This window comes from Benincasa hispida, chromosome 1 (genome assembly GCF_027475165.1).
Source record: "Benincasa hispida cultivar pf3 chromosome 1, pf3_genome.v1.1, whole genome shotgun sequence".
Classification (NCBI taxonomy): domain Eukaryota; kingdom Viridiplantae; phylum Streptophyta; class Magnoliopsida; order Cucurbitales; family Cucurbitaceae; genus Benincasa; species Benincasa hispida.
In genome coordinates, this window is record NC_143478.1 from 86,384,713 (window position 1) to 86,404,361 (window position 19,649).

General features: G+C 34.6%; 1 protein-coding gene across 1 annotated transcript; it reads left to right on the forward strand.

Moving 5' to 3' along the window:
* Positions 1-7,410: 7,410 nt before the first annotated feature.
* LOC150038800 (pathogen-related protein-like) lies at positions 7,411-11,144 on the forward strand. Its single transcript, XM_090308167.1, has 4 exons — positions 7,411-7,588; positions 7,712-7,844; positions 9,700-9,998; positions 10,765-11,144. The coding sequence occupies exons 1-4, from the start codon at positions 7,433-7,435 to the stop codon at positions 10,930-10,932; spliced, it is 756 nt and encodes a 251-aa protein (XP_090164293.1). The 5' UTR covers positions 7,411-7,432; the 3' UTR covers positions 10,933-11,144.
* Positions 11,145-19,649: the final 8,505 nt, after the last annotated feature.

Sequence of the window (19,649 nt, forward strand, 5' to 3'; positions counted from 1 at the left end):
GGTTCAGGATTTGCAGGCGCATCAGATGGTTGGTACTGGTCATATGGTGGGAAGATTATTTGAGCTCATGTCTTTTCAGCCTCCTATCTTGCCATCTGTTTCTGCAGTTGTCACAGATACCGACACGTATCATCTTCGTCTTGGTCGTATGTCATCTGACAAACTTCGTAATCTAATTTATATTGGTACCTTAAGTAATGTTTCTCAATTCTGTTCATTTGATTATTTACATTACAAATTGGCAAAACAACCTACTTTGTACTTCCCTACTTCATCTTCTCTATGTGATAAACCATTTTTTCTTATTCATTCTGATATTTAGGGCTATGCTCCTACCCCTACAATAAATGGTTATCGATATTTTGTATTATTCATTGATGACTACTCTCATTTTACTTGGATATATTTTCTTAGGAATCATTCCTATTTACCCCAAGTTTACATTGAATTTGCAAAAATGATTCACACTTAATTTTTTCAAACATTAAAATTCTTCAGACTGACAATGCAATGGAGTATAAGGATTCACACCTGTTCTCCTTCCTGACCCAATGGGGCACTCTTGTCCAACACTCATGTCCTTATACTTCTCAACGGAATGGTTGAATTGAAAGAAAACATCGTCATATTCTTGACTCTGTCCGTGCACAACTTCTCTCCGCATCTTGTCCTGAAAAGTTCTGAGGTGAAGCTGTACTCACGTCTGTTTATATTATCAACCACCTTCCTTCTACTCTTTTCCACAACGTATCTCCTTTTGAGCGGTTGTATGGAACTCCTCCTTCTTATTCTCTTTTCAAAGTTTTTAATTGTGCATGCTTTGTTTTACTTTACCCTCATGAACAATCCAAACTTGAACCCCGGGCTCGTTTCTGTTGCTTTCTTGATTATGGAACTAAACATAAAGGGTTCTAGTATTGGGATCCCATATCCAACCGGTTACGTATCTCTTGTCATGTCATCTTCTGGGAACATCGTATGTTTTCTAATATTTCTTCTTTTCATGTTTCCCTTTTTGATACCCAATAATTCCTCACTAATTCTACCTCGGATCTATCTCCTACCTGCGAATCTTCATCTAGTCCTGAGTCTCCCACTCCACTTGACCAGGGCTTAAGGCTTCCACTCCATCTATCCTAGAGCTTGATCAATGTTTTTGCTCTCCTTCACTCTCAGATCTACCATCTATCCCTGATGCTGATCATGTCCTTACACTTGTTCGTCGGTCTACCCGGGTAAAAGAAACCCTTCATTATCTACAAGACTATCATTGTTTTTCCACTACTACGTCCTTAGTTGAACCGCAGTCCTATTGTGAGGCGTGTACTAACCTTCTTTGGTAGCAAGCTATGGATGAGGAACTTCAGGCTTTAGAAAAGACTCACACTTAGGAGTATGTTGATCTACTGCCTGGCAAGAAACCTATTGCATGTAGGTGGATCTATAAAAAATCAAGACCCATTCTGATGGATCTGTCGAATGCTATAAGCCTCGTCTGGTGGCCAGAGGGTATTCACAGGAATATGGTATTGACTATGAGAAAACATTCGCTCCAGCTGCACAAATGACTTCTGTCCGAAGTCTATTAACCATAGCAGCTGCCAAGTAGTGGCCCCTTCTTTAAATGGATGTTAAGAATACTTTCCTCAATGACACACTATCTGAAGAAGTCTATATGCAGCCACCACCTACATCTCCTCTCTACCAAAGAAGGTCCGTCTTCTTCATCGAGCATTATATGGGCTCAAACAAGCTTATGTGCCTGGTTTGCAACCTTCAATTCTACTATTACTCAGCTTAGGTTTACCTCAAGCGCTCATACTAATCCAAAGATACCATCATTATGGAATCCGATTATGGAGAAATACGAAATGAAATTCAACTCGTGGAAGTACTCATACATTTCAAAATGAGGTAGATTAACATTATTACAAGCTATCTTTAGCAATCTCCATACTTACTATCTATCGATCTTCAAAGTTCCAATAGCCATATGTAAAAAGCTAGACAAATCAATGAGAGATTTCCTAAGTGGGAACTAGGCTTCAAAGGCAGACTGGACAGGAAGTCGAGCTAGGACTACTATTGAAAGAACTCGTTGGGTTGCATTAGACCAAACTCTAAAGTCAACTTCAAAGGGAGCTAATAAAACTGGCGGTGCTCACCTAGTCTGATGGGATTTGATCACTATGGCCAAAGAAAAGGTAGGTTTTTCCATCGATAAAATCAAAATTACAAATGATACTCAGTTATGTAAGTAGATTTGGAGATATTTTGATGAAAATGACGGCTTATGGAAGGCTCTTATTAAATCCAAATACGATTCCCCAAGGGAAAAAAGAACTTTATTCTCTACTAAATAAGTCTCTCTATGAACTTAAGCAGTCTTTTATATGCTGGTACAGAATATTCAATGACTACATTGAGAGCATTGAATTTCAAAGGAGTTCTTATGATATATGTGCATATATTAACACAACTTCCTACAAGGATAAAGTGTATCTACTCCTTTATGTTGATGATATGCTGCTAATAGGGAGTTTTAAAGCAGATTTAACTCATGTCAAAGATTAGAGAGAATTTGACATGAAGGACATGGGTCAGTTAAAAAAGATCCGTGGGATTGAAATCATAAGAGACAGATAGACATCTATTCTACAAAACTACTATGAGAAAATCATCAAGAGATTCCACCTATCCAATGCTAAACCTATGACTATACCTATTGCACGAAATTTTAAGTTGTCCATAGCTAATTCATCTGCAGAAACTGACTTGAAACATCTAAATCAGATGTCAATAGTCCATTATAGTCAAGCTGTTGGCATCCTTATGTATCTAATTGTTGGATTTTATGTCTTAAAACTCGTAGTTTGTAAATTAATAAACATATTTTGTTTTTTTTTTCCGATAAAGTTGTTATTGAAATAGTAATCTTGAATCCAATAAACTAAGGTTCTGAGGCTATTTAATGTAGTTTGAACTTTATGTAGCGCCATAAATGTGGATCAAGTTCAAATATATAGCCAAAATGGTCTATAGTATATGAATGAGGTTGGGCGCCTTGTTCTAGGGACATTATGGATGCGGCCCACTTTGTAGTTAGTACAAACGATGTGATCCTGAATCGTTCATATAGAGATATGTGAGTAGGGGCATCCTATGCAATGATTTTGCATAAGACTGAACCATGAAATAGTCACTTTTTACGTTCTAAATGTCGTTTTATGTATAAAACTTACTATTTCATTAATTGATGACCTAGGTAACTTAATCTTAATCCTGAGCTAACTATGAACTCCTGTTTACTCAGAATTATCCTTAGATCTTCATAGGTGAGGGCAGCTCATCATCGCTGGCTCAATAAACCTCCCATTTCAGGAGTAAGATCAGGTAGATAGCTGGGATCATAGGGTATAAGACGAAATTCACTCTTACCCGTTATAGGGATAGTAAATAGGTTGTTCCCTTTAATATTGAATCCAGGTCTTGAACAAGGGGCCCCACCCTCTCCTTGGCCCGAGAGGGATTCGGTTTATAGGTTGGACCTTAAACCAATTGTTCATTAAAGGATCAGTGGAACTTAAGGAATAAGATGTAGTCTCTAGGGTAAAACGACTTTTATGACCCAGCCGAGATTACGAACAACCTGTGAAGGATTAGCTTACTAATCATGGTTATATCTAATGGACACAAATATATCTATAGTGAGAGGAGTGCAACTACGGGACTCTAGTGGAATGACCTGTTAGTTAACGAATGTTAATTAACTCCGTTTAAAGAGTTTAGCCAGCTAATCTCGGATCTTTGGAGCCCATGATCTATAGGTTCATTAGGTTCCCCTACTAGCTCATATGGAATAAACTTAGAACAGTATGATAGAATGATTCGAATTGTTCGAATTAGGTGAAGAGAGAGAAATCGACAAGTATATGTGATATAGTGGTCGGGTTTTTCAATTAGAGATACAGCTTTAATATTTAAATGTGATTTAAATATCAAAAATACGAATACGTTCATATTCGAAGGATCGAATATAATGGAAATGGTCAAAGATGTAAAAAGTCAAAGAGTTGACTTTTGACTTTGAAAAGTCAAACTTTGACCGACCTTACATTCAAAGGTGATTTGAATTTTGAGAAAATGAATGTGGATTCATGCTCAGGAGGTCAAAATTAGTCAACACAGAAAAATCATAAAAAGTCAAAATGTTGACTTTTTGGTCAAAGTTTGACTTTGACCAAATGACTATTTTGCCCTTTGACTATAGTTAGTGGGAAAATCCAAATTTTTGTTGGATAATTCCACTAACAAAATAGTGGGCTAGGTGTTGACTTATAGTGGAGACATTAAGCCCACTAAGATAGAGGATTATAGTTGTTGGGTTTTTATGGATTTGATTCATACAATTGTTGCATGACTCTTTTCTATAAATTGGGCTTTTTATTTTGGATTAAAAAGTTTTTGCCAATTTTGCCAAATTATTTTCTAAATTTAGGCTGGAAAAATCATTTTCTTGAGTGAAGTCCAAAACCCAAACCTAACCCAAATTTCCATCTCTTTCTCTCTCTCAGTTTTCTTTATCCACCAGGTCCCACAACCCGATTCTGAGTCAAGAGGATAGTAGGTCAACTCTAGTGGTGGTCCGTTCGTGTTCAGGTCGAGATTCAATGAGGAAGAGCGATTTTCGAGAGCTACAAAGGTAATTATAATTACTGTTTTTCCTTCAATTGCATGCATCTTTTCCTTTAAATTAAAAACAATTAAAGTGTAATTAGATCCTAATTTCGGTGCATATGTCTCGTGTTCCATCACTAATGGTATCAACTAGAGCAGACCTCTCCTATAGTGCAAGCTTAGTAAATAGATATATGTCTACCCATGCAAAAGATATTGGGAGGCCTTGAAATAGATACTGAGGTATCTAATTTGGTCCAAAAATCTCTCCTACAGTGCAAGCTTGGTATGTAGATATATGTCTAACCCATTCCAAAGACATTGGGAAGCCTCGAAATGGCCACTGAGATATCTAATTTGGTCAAAAAATGCAAGCCTAACCTATCAGATTGCACAAGAATTAGAGTTAGAACTATATGGATATTGTTGACTATGATTTTGCAAGAGATCTAGACAAGAGATGATCTTTAACAAGTTATGCATTTCTTTGTGGTCTGAATCTACTCAGTTGGAAAGCAACATTACAATCAATTGTAGCATCATCTACGACAGAAGCAGAATTTATTGCACTATCAGAAGCAATTAAAGAGGGATCATGACTTAAGTGCTTGATAGAGGACTTTAATTTAAATCAAATAGTAGTAAAGAACTATTGTGACAACCAAAGTGGCATTCATCTTTCCAAAAATCCACAATACCACAGTCAAAGTAAATACATCGATGTTAAGTTCTACTTTGTTCATTATAAAATAGAAAAAGAAGAAGTCGAAGTACGCTAAAGGTTCATAGCTCTGAAAAATGCAATTGACATGCTCACGAAGCTCGTTCTAAAGCTTAAGCTCCTCAAATGCTTTGAGTTAGTTGGCTTCAACTTACCAGAAAAATGGTGAAGACAAGTCAGAGCTGGAAAGACAAAAGATTACATGTGTTAGAATCAAGGTGGAGAATTGAAGAAAAATGATTTCAACGGCTATTTTTTTAAATAACTAACTCAACTGTAAAATATTCTTCTATAAAAGGGAGATTACATTCAAATCAAAAGAGACTGACCAAGAAATCTGTAAAAAGAGAGAACTTAATTTGTAAACAGTCTTCATAATGAATATTTTGTCTTCCTTTGGATGTAGGTCATCTTGATCAAACCACGTATATCTTTGTGTTCATTCTTTCTTCTCCTTCATCTTCAAGATGTGCATTTGATGATTTGTTTCTCTAGCAAAAGATTGCCACTAGAGAAGTAAAAAGTTTGCAAATGAGAGAGCTTCAAACTGATCAGACAAAAAGACAGAGTTTTAGAGAGAGAGAGATTTTCTTTCAAAATGAAATTAAATTAGATTGAAAACAATTAATTTCAACAGAAAGAAACTCACTAGAAACGTGTAGACCTTCTTCTTCTATGTGGCCTCATATTGTCCACATCTGTCGACTACTCCATTTCCAAATTTGGATCAGACAGTGATTTTGGGTCTCCTTCATTCTGCAAAGCCCAACAGAATGAACGCATCACTTTTGGATCCGAGACATAAAGAGAGTTCTACGGATGTGTCAACCTAGTTGAGATATTCTAATTTAACTACTGATCACATACTGCCTTAATATCTTGTTTAAAAAAAAGTGAACTTTCAAAATTATATTTTTAGTGAATGGTTCTTAATAATGTTATTGTGTATGAATGTGCGAAAGAAACCGACGGCTCAAAATTTCAAACAACTCAATTCAATCCATATGATTTTGATTGGGTCAAAAGTTTAAATTGAATTGGGTTTTTTAAAACACAATTACAGTTTGATTCGGTTCTCAAACCCATGAGATTAAATCAAACGAATCTAACCTGCCATTATAAAATAACTCAAAATAACTAATTTTAAATCCCAAATGGCCCAAATAATAATGGTTAGGTTAGATATTTGGAATTGTTGAATAGTTAGACTTTTTCTTTTAATCACACCCTTATGTATAAAAGGCATATTTTGAAATTAAATTGCGCATATCACTACCTAACAACGTCCATCAAAAAAAAAAAAAAAGAAAGAAACAAAAGAATAAGAAAAAAATATTTAAATCATAGTCTAATTGATTTGGGCTCTAGAATATGGCGTCCTTGGGGCTTTCTATAATTACAATTTAATATAAGGAATTAAACTTACTTTAATGGATTGGCCGGGTTTAAATTATTAGCAATTTGAACGATTAGATTGAATCCATAAAATTCAATCAATGAACACTTTAGTTGTATAATAAATTCATGAATTAATTTAAAAAGAATGTTAATAATAAGTTTTTGAAATTTCAATATATATATATATATATATATTTTACGAAACATAGTCATGATTTATTGTAAGTTGAGAATTAAAAAAATCAAAAAATCAAGTGAGAAGGAGTATTGAGGATCCCACATTCAAAAGAAAAATGAAAAAATTTCTCAATCTTTATAAGTTGAATATGAATTGTGACTCGTGCTTCGATCATTATCAATTAGTTTTGAGATCACAACAAAAAGACACTCAAAACTGACGTGTAACAATCAGAGTATGAATAACATATGCATAATTTCAATGAAACCTCATATAGTTTCTTTAATATGGTATTATAGCTATGTAAAGTCGAAATGAATATTTGATAGAAAAAAATCAGATCCAAATATCGAATGTGAACCCCACGGAGTGACATATTTCAACTATAAAACCCCCCATAGATTGGCCACTCAATTCATCACACAAATATATCTTTTTTAGGCTAATTAAAGAAAAGAATGGAATCTATTAAGATGAGCCCTGAAGAAACCATTACTGTTGTTGATAAGTACAGAGTTTTCTTGAATTTGAAGGATCCTACCATTCAGTGGAGGAATGGAAAGCCCCCAACTTATGAAAGTCTTAACAAGCTCTTTGAGGATGGAAGAACCAAGGTTTTTCTTTTCTTTTTTTTTTTTTTAAAAAAAAATTAAAACAAACATTATTACTTATTTATTTATTTTCTTTCTGTGTCATATTATTCTGTAATTACTTAATTTGTTTAGTTTATGTTATAGGAGTGGCCAAAAGGATCTCTTGAAGAAACAGTGCAAAATATTATAAAATCATCGCAAATGGAGTTTGCTCACAAGACTAGATTACAGGATTTCGAGACCATAAACCCTCAGAAATTCAACTTTTTTGTCAATGGTAATTTCTTTCGTTCTTACATATTTAATCATGTCACTAAATTTAGGTTAAACGTGTGTGCTTTTTCTAATAATTATTGTTAATTTGTTCAATTTAGCTAATTTTTAATTATGTATTAACCAATATATACCTTTTTTCAATTGTATTTTTTTCATGGATGAATAAAACAAAATAGACTTACTCTGTTGGATGCCTAATTCCTCACTACCTCTATTTTTATGTCGGTAATACTTGGATACATCTTGGATAGTACTAATTTTTATACATTTCATTCTCATCACTCATATAAAAAATCATTCAAATATTTTAGAAAATAAATAAGAAGAATTTGTCACATGTCAAATTATAATTGGATATTTTGATAGAATACACCTAAGTATTTTTCTTTTATGTATATTCAAGATGTATGTTTGTCTAAGTTCATCATTCATACGAGTAGCTATTTAAGCGCACAATTTGATTTTTCTTTTATTTAAAAACCAAGTCTATTTCTCTCAATTTCTTATAATAATTTTTGTATTTCTTAAATAAAAGAGTTAAATTCTTGATTAAATTTCAAAAACAAAAACATATTTTTTAAAACTATTTTTAGTTTTTAAATTTTTGTTTGATTTTTAAAAGTATTGGTAGAAAGGAGATAACAAAGTAAGGATTTTGGAGATGAAATGACATTTATAGGCTTAATTTTCAAAAACTAAAATCTCAAACAAAATGGTTACTAGCGGTGCCTTAACTTTTAGTTTTTGTTATTAGTTTTTGAAAGCTAAACTTATAAATATTTGAGAAATTATTTTAAATGATAAAACTGTTCAAAATATTTACATATAATAACAAAATATCATAGTCTATACGATAGACTACTATCTATGCTTATTATGATAATAAACACAGATAGTAGTCTATCTAGTCTATCGCAGATAGACAATAAAATCTTACTATAGTTATAAACATTTTGATTCATTTTCTTATATTTGAAAACAATTCTAAATATTAGTATAATCATTAAGTTTTATTGTTTTCTTATTCATTGTCTATCAATGTTGTATAATAAATAAATAAATAAAATAAAAATCAAGTTTTACAAATAAAAATTTAAATTTTATTCATGTTATTTTCAAACATAACAATATGAATTAAAATATTTACAAATATGGAAAAATGTCAGGATCTATTAGTGATAGACACTGATGATTATCATGTATTACTGACAGCCACTAATAGGTATCTATCAGTCACTGATAAACACTGATATTTTACTATATTTACAAATATTTTTAATAATTTTGTCATTTAAAACCGTTACTTATTTTATTTTTCGTTTTCAATAAGTATTCAAAGGTTTCTTTAAGAAAATATGAAAATCATATCCTAACAGAATTATGAGGAAACAAGCATAAATAAAAAAAAAAAAAATATTGAAAACTAAAAACAAAAATGTTTTCTAAGATTTTTATTTAGACGTTGCTCGTAAGTACTTCTAATTGAACTGTAGTATTGGAAGGAATTTGCAATTACTAGTGCCCTAAATTAATCAATAAATTAAGGATGTGTTTGGATTAACTTTCTAAGTGTTTAAGTAAGTCTTTATAAGTGAAAAAAAGTGTTTATAAACACTTAAGTCCCGTTTGGTAACTATTTGGTCTATTATTTTTGTTTTTAAAATTAAGCATCTGGACATTAGTTCTACCTCCAAATCCCTTCCTTTGTTATCTACTTTTTACCAATGGTTTAAAAAAATAAAGCCAAATTTTGAAAACAAAACAACAAAAAAATTACCAAACGAGACCTTAGAAAGTCATTCTAAACGGACTTTAAAAGATGAATTAATTAACTTCCTCTCTCTCTGGTAAGGTAGGTAGGGAGGGGCTATCAGGTGAAGAAACAATGGAACTTGGAGTCTTCAATGCATTGCTGAAGAATTCCTTACCAGAGAAGTTTCATTATTTCAAAGTAGAGGAAGAGACATTTGAATCAACCCGTAATGACTTCAAGACTTGTTTTCCAAGAGGATTCGCATTTGAAGTTATGGAGGTTTATTCACCTCCTCCTTTGATTGCTTACAAATTTAGGCATTGGGGTTTCTTTGAAGGTCCTTACAAAACCCATTCTCCAACTGGTCAATTGGTTCAATTCTATGGCTTGGGAATTCTCAAGGTAAAACAAAAGTTGACATCTCATTATATTTATTTCGGAGATTATTCAAGTTTGTGTATATCACGACTAATCATTTACAAATCTTAAATTCAGTCTATCCGTAATTTGATTTATTCTCTCGTTCCATATTTTTCGAAACAAAAGATTTTAGGAAACATTTGATAATATTCCCATTTCTTGTTTTTTTATAATTTTGTAAAAACATTTACTAAATTGGTAAGAACAAATTTTGGAAACAATAAAATCAAGTTTTCAATTTTTTATTTCTTATTTTATCATTTTTTTCAAGTAAATATTTCAATGATAAAATTGTTGAAAAGATTTTTAAGTATAACGAAATGTCATTATCTATCCATGATTGATCGCAATAGACTTCTATTACTGACATTAATATATGTCTATTGCAGTTTATCACTAATAAATAATAAAATATTGCTATATTTGTAAATAAGTTGACTCATTTTTGTTATTTGAAAAGAACTCATACTTAATTTTAATAGTTACTTTTAGGTCAAAGTTTTATAATAATTTAAAATTTCGTAGAATTAAAGAAAAGAATGTTACCAAATATTTTTTTAAGAAAAAAATAACAAGAACTCATAAATCAGGATGTTACATTATCAATAGCGTATTATTAGTGTTTTGAAAATTAGTATTTTAATTTAAAATATACTTCTATTAAAGTGAATATAACTTAATTAACATAAACATTTAAACTGTGGAGTTTGCGATTACGACTTACAAGTTGTATGATTTTGTTGAACAGGTAAATTTATCAATGAAGATTGAAGAAGTTCATATCTATTATGATCCAACGGAGCTACTTGGAGGTCTTCTGAAAGGCAAAAACACTGCCTCGGAATCCAAAACTCAACACAACAATGACAAAGATTTGGCTACTTCAGTTGGTTGTCCATTCTCCAAGGCTCAATAATTAGTTTTCATAATAATAATAATAATAATAATAATAATAATAAAAGAATGTCTAAAATATGCGATATGTAATTGTAGCCTTCAATAAATTATCTATGTATCCAATAAAAAAAGTCCTCAACATACAATTCCCTAAAGAGAAAAGACCAGACTTTTTCTTTTAGGCCTCAAGGAGTTATATCCACAATAATAATAAAGAATTATATTTATATATTTTCCTAGCTGTTTTACTTTTAGTGACACTACAAGAATTTTGGGTTTTAATGTGGATGAAAAAGTTAAACCGGATGTATAACGTCGGTTTAAAAAAAAAAGTAGATCTTTAATGTGGTTTTAAACCGACATTAAAAATAAGCTACAAAGTCGATTTAAAATCGACATTATAGACATCCATTTATTTTTTCCCTTTAGTGAAAATATATCCCCTCTTCCATTTCATATCTTTTTTCTCTCTCCTTTCTTATTTATCTCTTTTAAACCCTCTCTCCCCACACGCCCTCTCCCTCAACCTGCACAATCTTTGTTCATAGCCCATCATCTTCTTCTTCTCCAACGTCATCCACACCATCGCCGTCTTCACAATCTTCGTTCGCAACCCATCAACCCATGCCATCATCGTCGTGGGCTGATCCATCGTCATCGTTGGCAGATCCATCGTCATCGTGGGCAGATCCAATCTTGGTCGTGTGCATCGTCAGCCCCATTTGATTTCTGTGCCGCAGATCTGGGCAAATCTTCATACCCATCGTCGTGCGCAGATTTGGGCGGACGAGAGAAAAATTCTTATATATTCGTTTTGTTTGCCATGGATCCTTAGATTCACAAGTTCAGGCATCACCTCTCGTTTGGTTTCATCGGTCTCGTTTTGGTACCCCTTCACTTTCGGTTTGCTCCATTCTTCAATCTCTGCTTTTGATGATGCTTTTGGGACCTAACATCTTTGCTTTTGATGTACTTGAATGAATATGCTTTGAATTCCAAAAGCCAAACAACATACTTAACAACATAATTGATGTTTTTGCTATTCTATTCAGGGATGAGATTTTCTTGTTTTAAAATAGGTTATGTTTGGTCAGGTTTGGTTTTTATGTTAGATTTTTTCTCGTAAACTAGAAAGAGAGGTTGTTTGATGTATTTTATGGTGTATTCTGTTGGAGTTGATGCCCTAAAGTCTCGTATCCTGTAGTTTTTAAACAATTTGTACGAATGCTTTGTTGTGTAATATATGATATTTACTTCACATCATGTTTTTACTCAGTTGCATGTTTTATTTGCTTTACAACAAACCAATAAACTTAAAATCCCTGGTTATGTGTGAAAAAAACCGAATTCGAGATTTCCATGAGTAGCGGAAACAAGATTATTGCAAATCACAATCATGAATAAATAATACATTTACAGTCAACTTCAAACAAGTGGTTATATAATTAATTTAGAAATTATAGCATGAATAAGTCAAATGAACAAAGAGCAAGCTCTACGCACATTTGAAGATGCATCTCCACGGTCTGTTGTGCACGACTGCTCGAACAACAGTAACCTCGAACGCTCAATCTACACGCCCGCAACACAACATGAACACAGCACAAACACTTCGTGCTCGTCCTCAACAATCGCCTCGGCCACGAACTCCTCAGCAACAACACGGATGGACTCCAGAAAACCTCGACAGTGTCAAGTTGAGTATGACACCACCAACAAGGCTACCTAGGTATTCTCGGTATGAGAATCCAGAGGGTGATCTCTGTTCAAACTTGGTATGAAGCAGACGAAGGAGGAAACAACGATCGTGTACACGACTGAGCAAGTGGGAGATGGCGGAGTCCTATTGTATAGGTCGATGCCCAATCGTTTAGATAAAACTATGCGATCGTCTAGCAAAAGCTATGCGATCGTTTAGCTCATTGTTTAGCTCAGTTTTTCGCCTACAAATTCTACACGATTGTTTACTTTGGGCACGCGATCGTCTAGCAAAACTATGCGAACGTTTGGTAAATACTGCATGATCGCAGTTTGCCATTGAACGATCGTTTAGCTCGCCACTGCATGGTCGTTTAGCTCGCTCAGTCGTCGTTTAGTAAATCTATATTTACTTGATGACTACATGAGTTTCTTTTTCACGAGAGAGAAAACTCAAAAACTTTTTACGAAAACTTTTCAGCATTTGTAAATTATCTCTTTTTTCTGAAAATAGGAAAACCATTTTCCTTTTAAACTCACGGTTACCATGAATTCAATAACCATCCACTCACTTGGTTATTAAAGAAAATAAATTAATTATCCAATAATTAATATTATTATAAATATAAATGATAACCAACTTATCATACTATATTTATAACCTATAGTTTTAATATTTCATCTCATGAAACATATAAACCATAGTTCTTTTTCTATTCCATGGTACTTAATGTAAATCTCATTTACATCAATCCTCCACTAGATGTATCTTATACATCATACTGATTATATCATATATAATCAAAATACCTCTTGTCAATTTGAACATTTCAAATCAACACCAAGAACTGATCTTCAACTGAATCCATTGAGCTACGAAGGAGACCTTATGGACCTGTAGCTCGAAGCTCCAACGGTATGTGAATAACTGACTAAACTCTTTAGTCATGGGATCCACCATTCGTTAACTGCTAAGCACTTCACTAAAGACCGACAGCTGAACTCTCTTTACCACAGATACATTATGCGTCCATCTTAACTAATCAGCAGTGCGATAACCCTTCATAGATTGCTCGTAAGTATAGTTAGGCCAAATACCGTTATGCCCCTGTAGTTACATCTGTCTCCTTAAGTACCACTGATCCCTCTAATGAACATAAGTCATAGTCCTACTATGATTGAGTCTTCTCTTCCAAAAAGAGTTGTGCCCACTATGTTCAAGCCCCGAAATCCGCCCTTATGGGAGCAATCTCTCTACTTATTCCTGCTTTGGGAAAGGAGTGAATTCCATCGTGTGGATTGAATTCCCAGCTCCCAGATCAGACAAGTCTCCAAAAAGGTAGGCATGTTGAGTTGGCAATCTGGCCACTCTCACTCATACTAATCAAAGGACTGCCCTCAAAGGCGGGAGTTCCCAAAACACTTAGGATTGAGGTCATGTCACATACGGTCGTTTAGGTGAGATGTAAGTCTCTAGTATCAACGACATTATATACAAAGTCTAGACATCTCGTAGTCTAGGTTTTATACAAACTCTTTGTATAGGACACCCCCGCTTGCATGTATCCACATGAATGGTCAAGATCAACCATATGTAGTAGTTTACAACACTTGCAAACCTTTACAAAGTGGGCCCTATTCGTAGTGTCACCAGGATCAGATATCCCAACTTAATCCTTATACTACAGACTTATTTAGGTTATCACTTAAGGCATGATCTACTTATATATCACATATACATGCTTAAGTTCACATAAGATAACCAAGGAGCTTTGTTTATTGGATATGAGTAAATGCTAGAATTAAATAACACTTATTTTATTCATTAAACAATGTGTATCTTTACAAAACAACGAGACTCTGGGAGAATTAGGACACCAATCCCAACAATATGTATGTAACTTAAGCATGTATGTGGTGACATATAAATGGATCATGTCTTGAGTGATAACCAAAATGGTCCATAGTATATGGATATAGGAGGGAAACCTTATCCTGGTAACGCTACAGATGCGACTCGCTTTGTGGAATGGTCACAAATATTGTGATTTGTCACAGATGGTCTGATCCCTATCATTCGTGTTGGGGACATGCGAGCGGGGGCGTCCTAGACAAAGAGTTTGTATAAGACCTGACCACAAAGTGTTAACGTCTCATTATATAACACGGTTCATGATAGAGACTTCACTTCACTAGGATGACCATAGATAACATGACCTCAATCCTGAGTGAGTTGGGAACTCCTACCATTGAGGGCGGTCCTTTAATTTGTATGGGTGCGAGTGACCAGGTCACCGATTCAAACTTACCATTTTGAGGATTCCTCGAGGCAGGGGTAAGTAGATAGATAGCTTCCTTAAGGGCTGATTCCAAGGCTTGAATGATGTGGTGCCACACACATTCTCTTGGCCCGAGAGGTGTTCACACATAGTTGGACTATGTTGTATTGTTCATTAGTGGAATCGGTGGTACTTAAGGAGTGAGATGTAACTACAGGGGAAAAACGGTATTTTGGCCAAGCTATACTTATGAGTATCTGTGAAGGGTCATCGTACTCATGATTGGTTATATCCGATGGACACAAAAATATATTTGTGGTAAGAAGAGTTCAGCTATTGGTCTTTAGTGGAATGCCTGATAGTTAACGAATGGTAGATCTCGTAGCTAAAGAGTTTAGTCAGCTATTCACGGATCGTTGGAGCTTCGAGCCACAGGTCCATTAGGTCCCCTGGGTAGCTTGGATAAAGTCGAGAATCAGTGTTTGGGTTAATTTGAAATGTTCAAATTGACAAAAGGAAGTTCAATTATATAAGATATAATTGGCTTGGGTAATTATATATGATATAATTGGCTAAATATATGAGATACATTATTTTAGAGGAAATTAGATCTAAATATGATTATATCAAGTAGCGAGAAATTACTATAGTAGATATGTCAAACTATAGGGTAAAAATATAATATGATTATATTTATTAATAATTTAATTGGTTAGTTATATGATAATTAACCTAAAATCTCTCTCGGACGTGCGTTAGTGGGAAAACAACGTCGGTTATTGTAATCGAAGAATAAAAATGAAATTTGGTTTCATTTTGAAAGTTTGGACAAAGATCGAAGGTTTTTGTGTTGGCGTGGAAACGTAAACGATTGCTTAAAGTCGGGAGCCTATACGATAGTGACTCAGCACCTAAATGATCAGTGTGTCGTGTTTGCTAAACGATCGCCTACTGATACTTAATTTTATAATGTGGAAATTATGGATGATATGCATTGATGGATTGCGTTGTGCACTCAAGTTTCCCCAGAGGAATCCAAGTGTAAATTCCTTTGAGTTTCCTGGTAAATCCAGGGTCGAACACAGGGACTTGTTAAAATATTTGCGTTGGAGATTTTTATGAAAACTTGTGGCAACTAGTTGAATAAATAAGTGTTGGATTGTTGTTGTGTTAATAAAAATAATAACGAATGCAACAGAGTTTGAAAAGAGTTGGTAAATGGGAAATACGATGAATATACGGTGAACGGGTTGAGAAGGGTTTCGGCTAACACTCCCTAGGATGCATTCATGCCTTGCGATTATGCAACATGCATACAATAGTAAACTACCTTTAGGCGTGAATGCCACGACTTCTAAGTCTAGAATGCATGCGATAAGTATGTGATAAGTCTACAGGGTTTACACATAAACCTCTATTACTATTTATGTGATGACAACATGACATTCACACAAATATGTGACCACATCATTCCTATTCCTAGAATGCATGCGATGCGAGTTGACAAACAGAGCTTATCTCTAAGTTCTATCTCTTGTTTATGCAAGCCTAATCTTGCTCTTTCGAGTCCAGATTTCAACCTAGCTCTCTCGAGACATTAGTTTCTTTCTTTAGATTCTCTCTCGAGTAACTCTAAAGGGGTATTTTGCACAACATAAAACAAGACAATCGCAATCAATGAACTTCTTAGATCATGTTAGCTTAGTTCCTCTCAACCCATTCAACTAGTTTAGCTACTCATGCGTATTAAGAAAGCGAGCAGATGTAGAAATAGAACTTCCATTGAATAGATATAAGATGAAGTACAGAATAACAATGCAAGTATAGTAAAGAGCCTGGAGAAATTTCTTACTGCCAGGCATTACACTGTTTCTACTTGTGCTCTAAAGATATTCTCGCTTTCGCGAGATTCAGCCCATTCTCTACTCTTACGCCCCAAGGTTCTCTCTCGAGCCGCCTTGGACAATCTCTGGCATCACCACTCTTTTCTTGATCTGTCGTAAAATGGAAAAGAAAACTATGGACAGAGACGTGAACTTGTAATGGTGGTGAGATAATCGACTGCTTAACCCCTTCTCTGAAGAATGCACTTGGTATTTATAGGGCACCAAGGGTGAAAGGCGGCTTCTCTTTCCTGGTTGTATAGATGAGACAACTTTAATTCCTGACTGATGCACCGGATAATTGTCACTGATAAAGTTGGATGTACTTTGTGATCATTATCGGCTGTCAACTTAATTTGGATCCGACTGTCATCAGCTTTCTGTCTCATCGATCTTAATTGTCCTTTCGTCTGGATGCGTCCACCATGTTGCGGTGATTCTTCTTGGGTGAATGTTTGCGAGCGCGATCAACACAAAGTCTTACGGTGAAGTTGCGTTCAACCAATGTATTCCTATGATTGCATTCTTTGCATTGCGTTAACGCATTATTCTGCACAAAAATATAAAGATCAACTACTTTAATGCATTGGACGCATGCAACCACAATATTATAGAATTTATGCTTAATGGACGCAATTTAACATCTTTCATCAATGCAATCCGATATTGTTTAAGGATTTAGCACTATGATAATGTGCATTTCTGCCCGTTATCACACCCCCAAATTTAAACAATGGTTGTCCTCAAGCATAAGCTAAAGATTCCTTTAACAAGTTACCTGCAAAGTTCTTTCCCTAGATTTTTCAAGGATACTTCGCTCAAATCCTATATGCCAGAATTTCCTTAAGTCTTATTCAAATCTCTTCCTAAGATATTTCTAATACTTAGGGATTGCAAGCTTAACTTTCAAAAGGAATTTACTGAATTTCGGAACATCGCATGATTTATTTCAAACAGAAAATTTTCCACTGGGGTGTTAAATGATTTATCCTTGTACAAAAATTTTCTTCATTGCTATTTTTTTCTGACCTTGTGCTTATCCGAGTGTCTTGCCTTCGTTTTGGCTTGCCCCCATGGGTGTCATGTGGACATCCAACTACGAGCAATGCACTTTTCCTCAGACTAAACTCATACCAATTTGGCAATGGAGTTACGGTTATTTATTTATGTATTGATCTTGGCGACTTACTTTCGTTTTGGCTTACCCCCACGTGTGTCATGCAGACATCCAACTACGGGTAAATGCCTTTCACAACTTAACTCTTATCAATCAGGGGTTTCCCATTGCGTTGACAGTGGAGTTGTTATTCTCAAAATCATCTTTTTTTTTTTGTAGCAAGGTTGGAAACAAATACCCCACCCCCAAATTTAAAATGCGGCAATGTCTTCATTGCCAAAAGATTAAAATAAGTCATGCGATGGTCAAAAAATCGTTGTAAAGAGAGTGTGAAAGAAAGCTAGCAAACCCCTAACTTTGAGAAATATTTCATGAGGTGAGTGTCCTAAGATTTACGTTGACTCTAGTATATACGGAAAAGATAGAAGCATATTTTTCATCATTGAAATCATACTTGGTAAAGAACAACATGCGGTAAACTACTAAAGTTATCTACTGGTGATATGATTGCGGTAATCAAGAAGGATGCGGTGATAAAACTTTGAAAAATAATATGCAATATGATAGCGCAAAATTTGAAGTCAAGATAAGGAAGAGTACACCCCCAAATTTAATGCTGCACCCACATGGTATTGACGCATCCATCTTGCGGCGATCATTCTTCGTTGGGTTGCGATGATGGAATAAGATGTGTGTTGCTTCCCGTACGTTCCCGCAATCTAGTGCCTCGATCATTGTAAGGAAAACAAAGAAAGGGTCAAATTATTTTAAACAAAAGAAAAGGCTTTTATTATTTTATTTATTTTATTTTATTTTAGAAATAATACTGAAAAATGAAAAGATAGCTAAAAAGATAGTGAAGATTCTGAGTAGTGAAGAAAAGAGTTGAAGACTTGAAGTTTTCCAAAATTTGTGTCCCTGATAAATTGCGATCATTTGACAATGCAGAGACCACCTACTTCTTTCTTTATTCAAAGTTTCTTAGTTCCATGGAGTCGAATTGGCGATGCTAGTCTTCTCCATGGTATGCCTTTACTCACTGCCCATTGACTTTGAATATATTGGTACCGTCGTAATTTGATAATTCCACCGCAGAAGTACTTGTCGAATTATAAACAGTCCGGACCAACGAGACTTTAGCTTTCCCGGGATGAGTCGCAGATGTGAATTGAAAAGCAAAACCTTCTACCCGACTTGGAGGTTCTTGCAGAATATGCGTTGATCATGCCAGCACTTGGTGCGCTCCTTATAAACTTTCGCATTTTCATATGCGTTGTTCCTCCATTCTTCTAGCTCGACCAATTGCATTTTCCGCGCTTCCCTTACTTTCTTTAAATCGAAATTCAGTTTCTTGATTGCCCACAATGCTTTATATTCCAGCTCCAAGGGCAAGTGACACGCTTTGCCGAATACCAATGCATAGGGAGACATACCTATAGGTGTTTTAAATGCGGTCCGGTATGCCCATAATGCATCATCAAGCTTCATTGCCCAGTAAAGTAAATTGCAATAAAGTAAACCTAAGCTAAGATGACACAAGATACAGGTTTCATGATACAAGATATCAAGGTTGAGGCTGACTGTGAAGATTATACAAAGATCGTGTTATGTGGTGACAAGTCTTATGTGTGAAGCAAAAAGAGAAAGCATAATTAATATAAACAGCGCAAGTTCCTTAATTGCATTAAAGGTATAAGTACGGTTCCGCTTTTCCCTTGGTGTACACCTCTAGGTGATTGGACGTGTTCCTACATCTCTA

Bases quoted from the DNA above. Each gene is read 5' to 3' on its own strand.
- LOC150038800 (XM_090308167.1), top strand. From the start codon at position 7,433: ATGGAATCTATTAAGATGAGCCCTGAAGAAACCATTACTGTTGTTGAT. The intron at 7,589-7,711 runs GTTTTTCTTTTC...TTTATGTTATAG, and splicing joins TTGAGGATGGAAGAACCAAG to GAGTGGCCAAAAGGATCTCT. The intron at 9,999-10,764 runs GTAAAACAAAAG...TTTGTTGAACAG, and splicing joins ATGGCTTGGGAATTCTCAAG to GTAAATTTATCAATGAAGAT.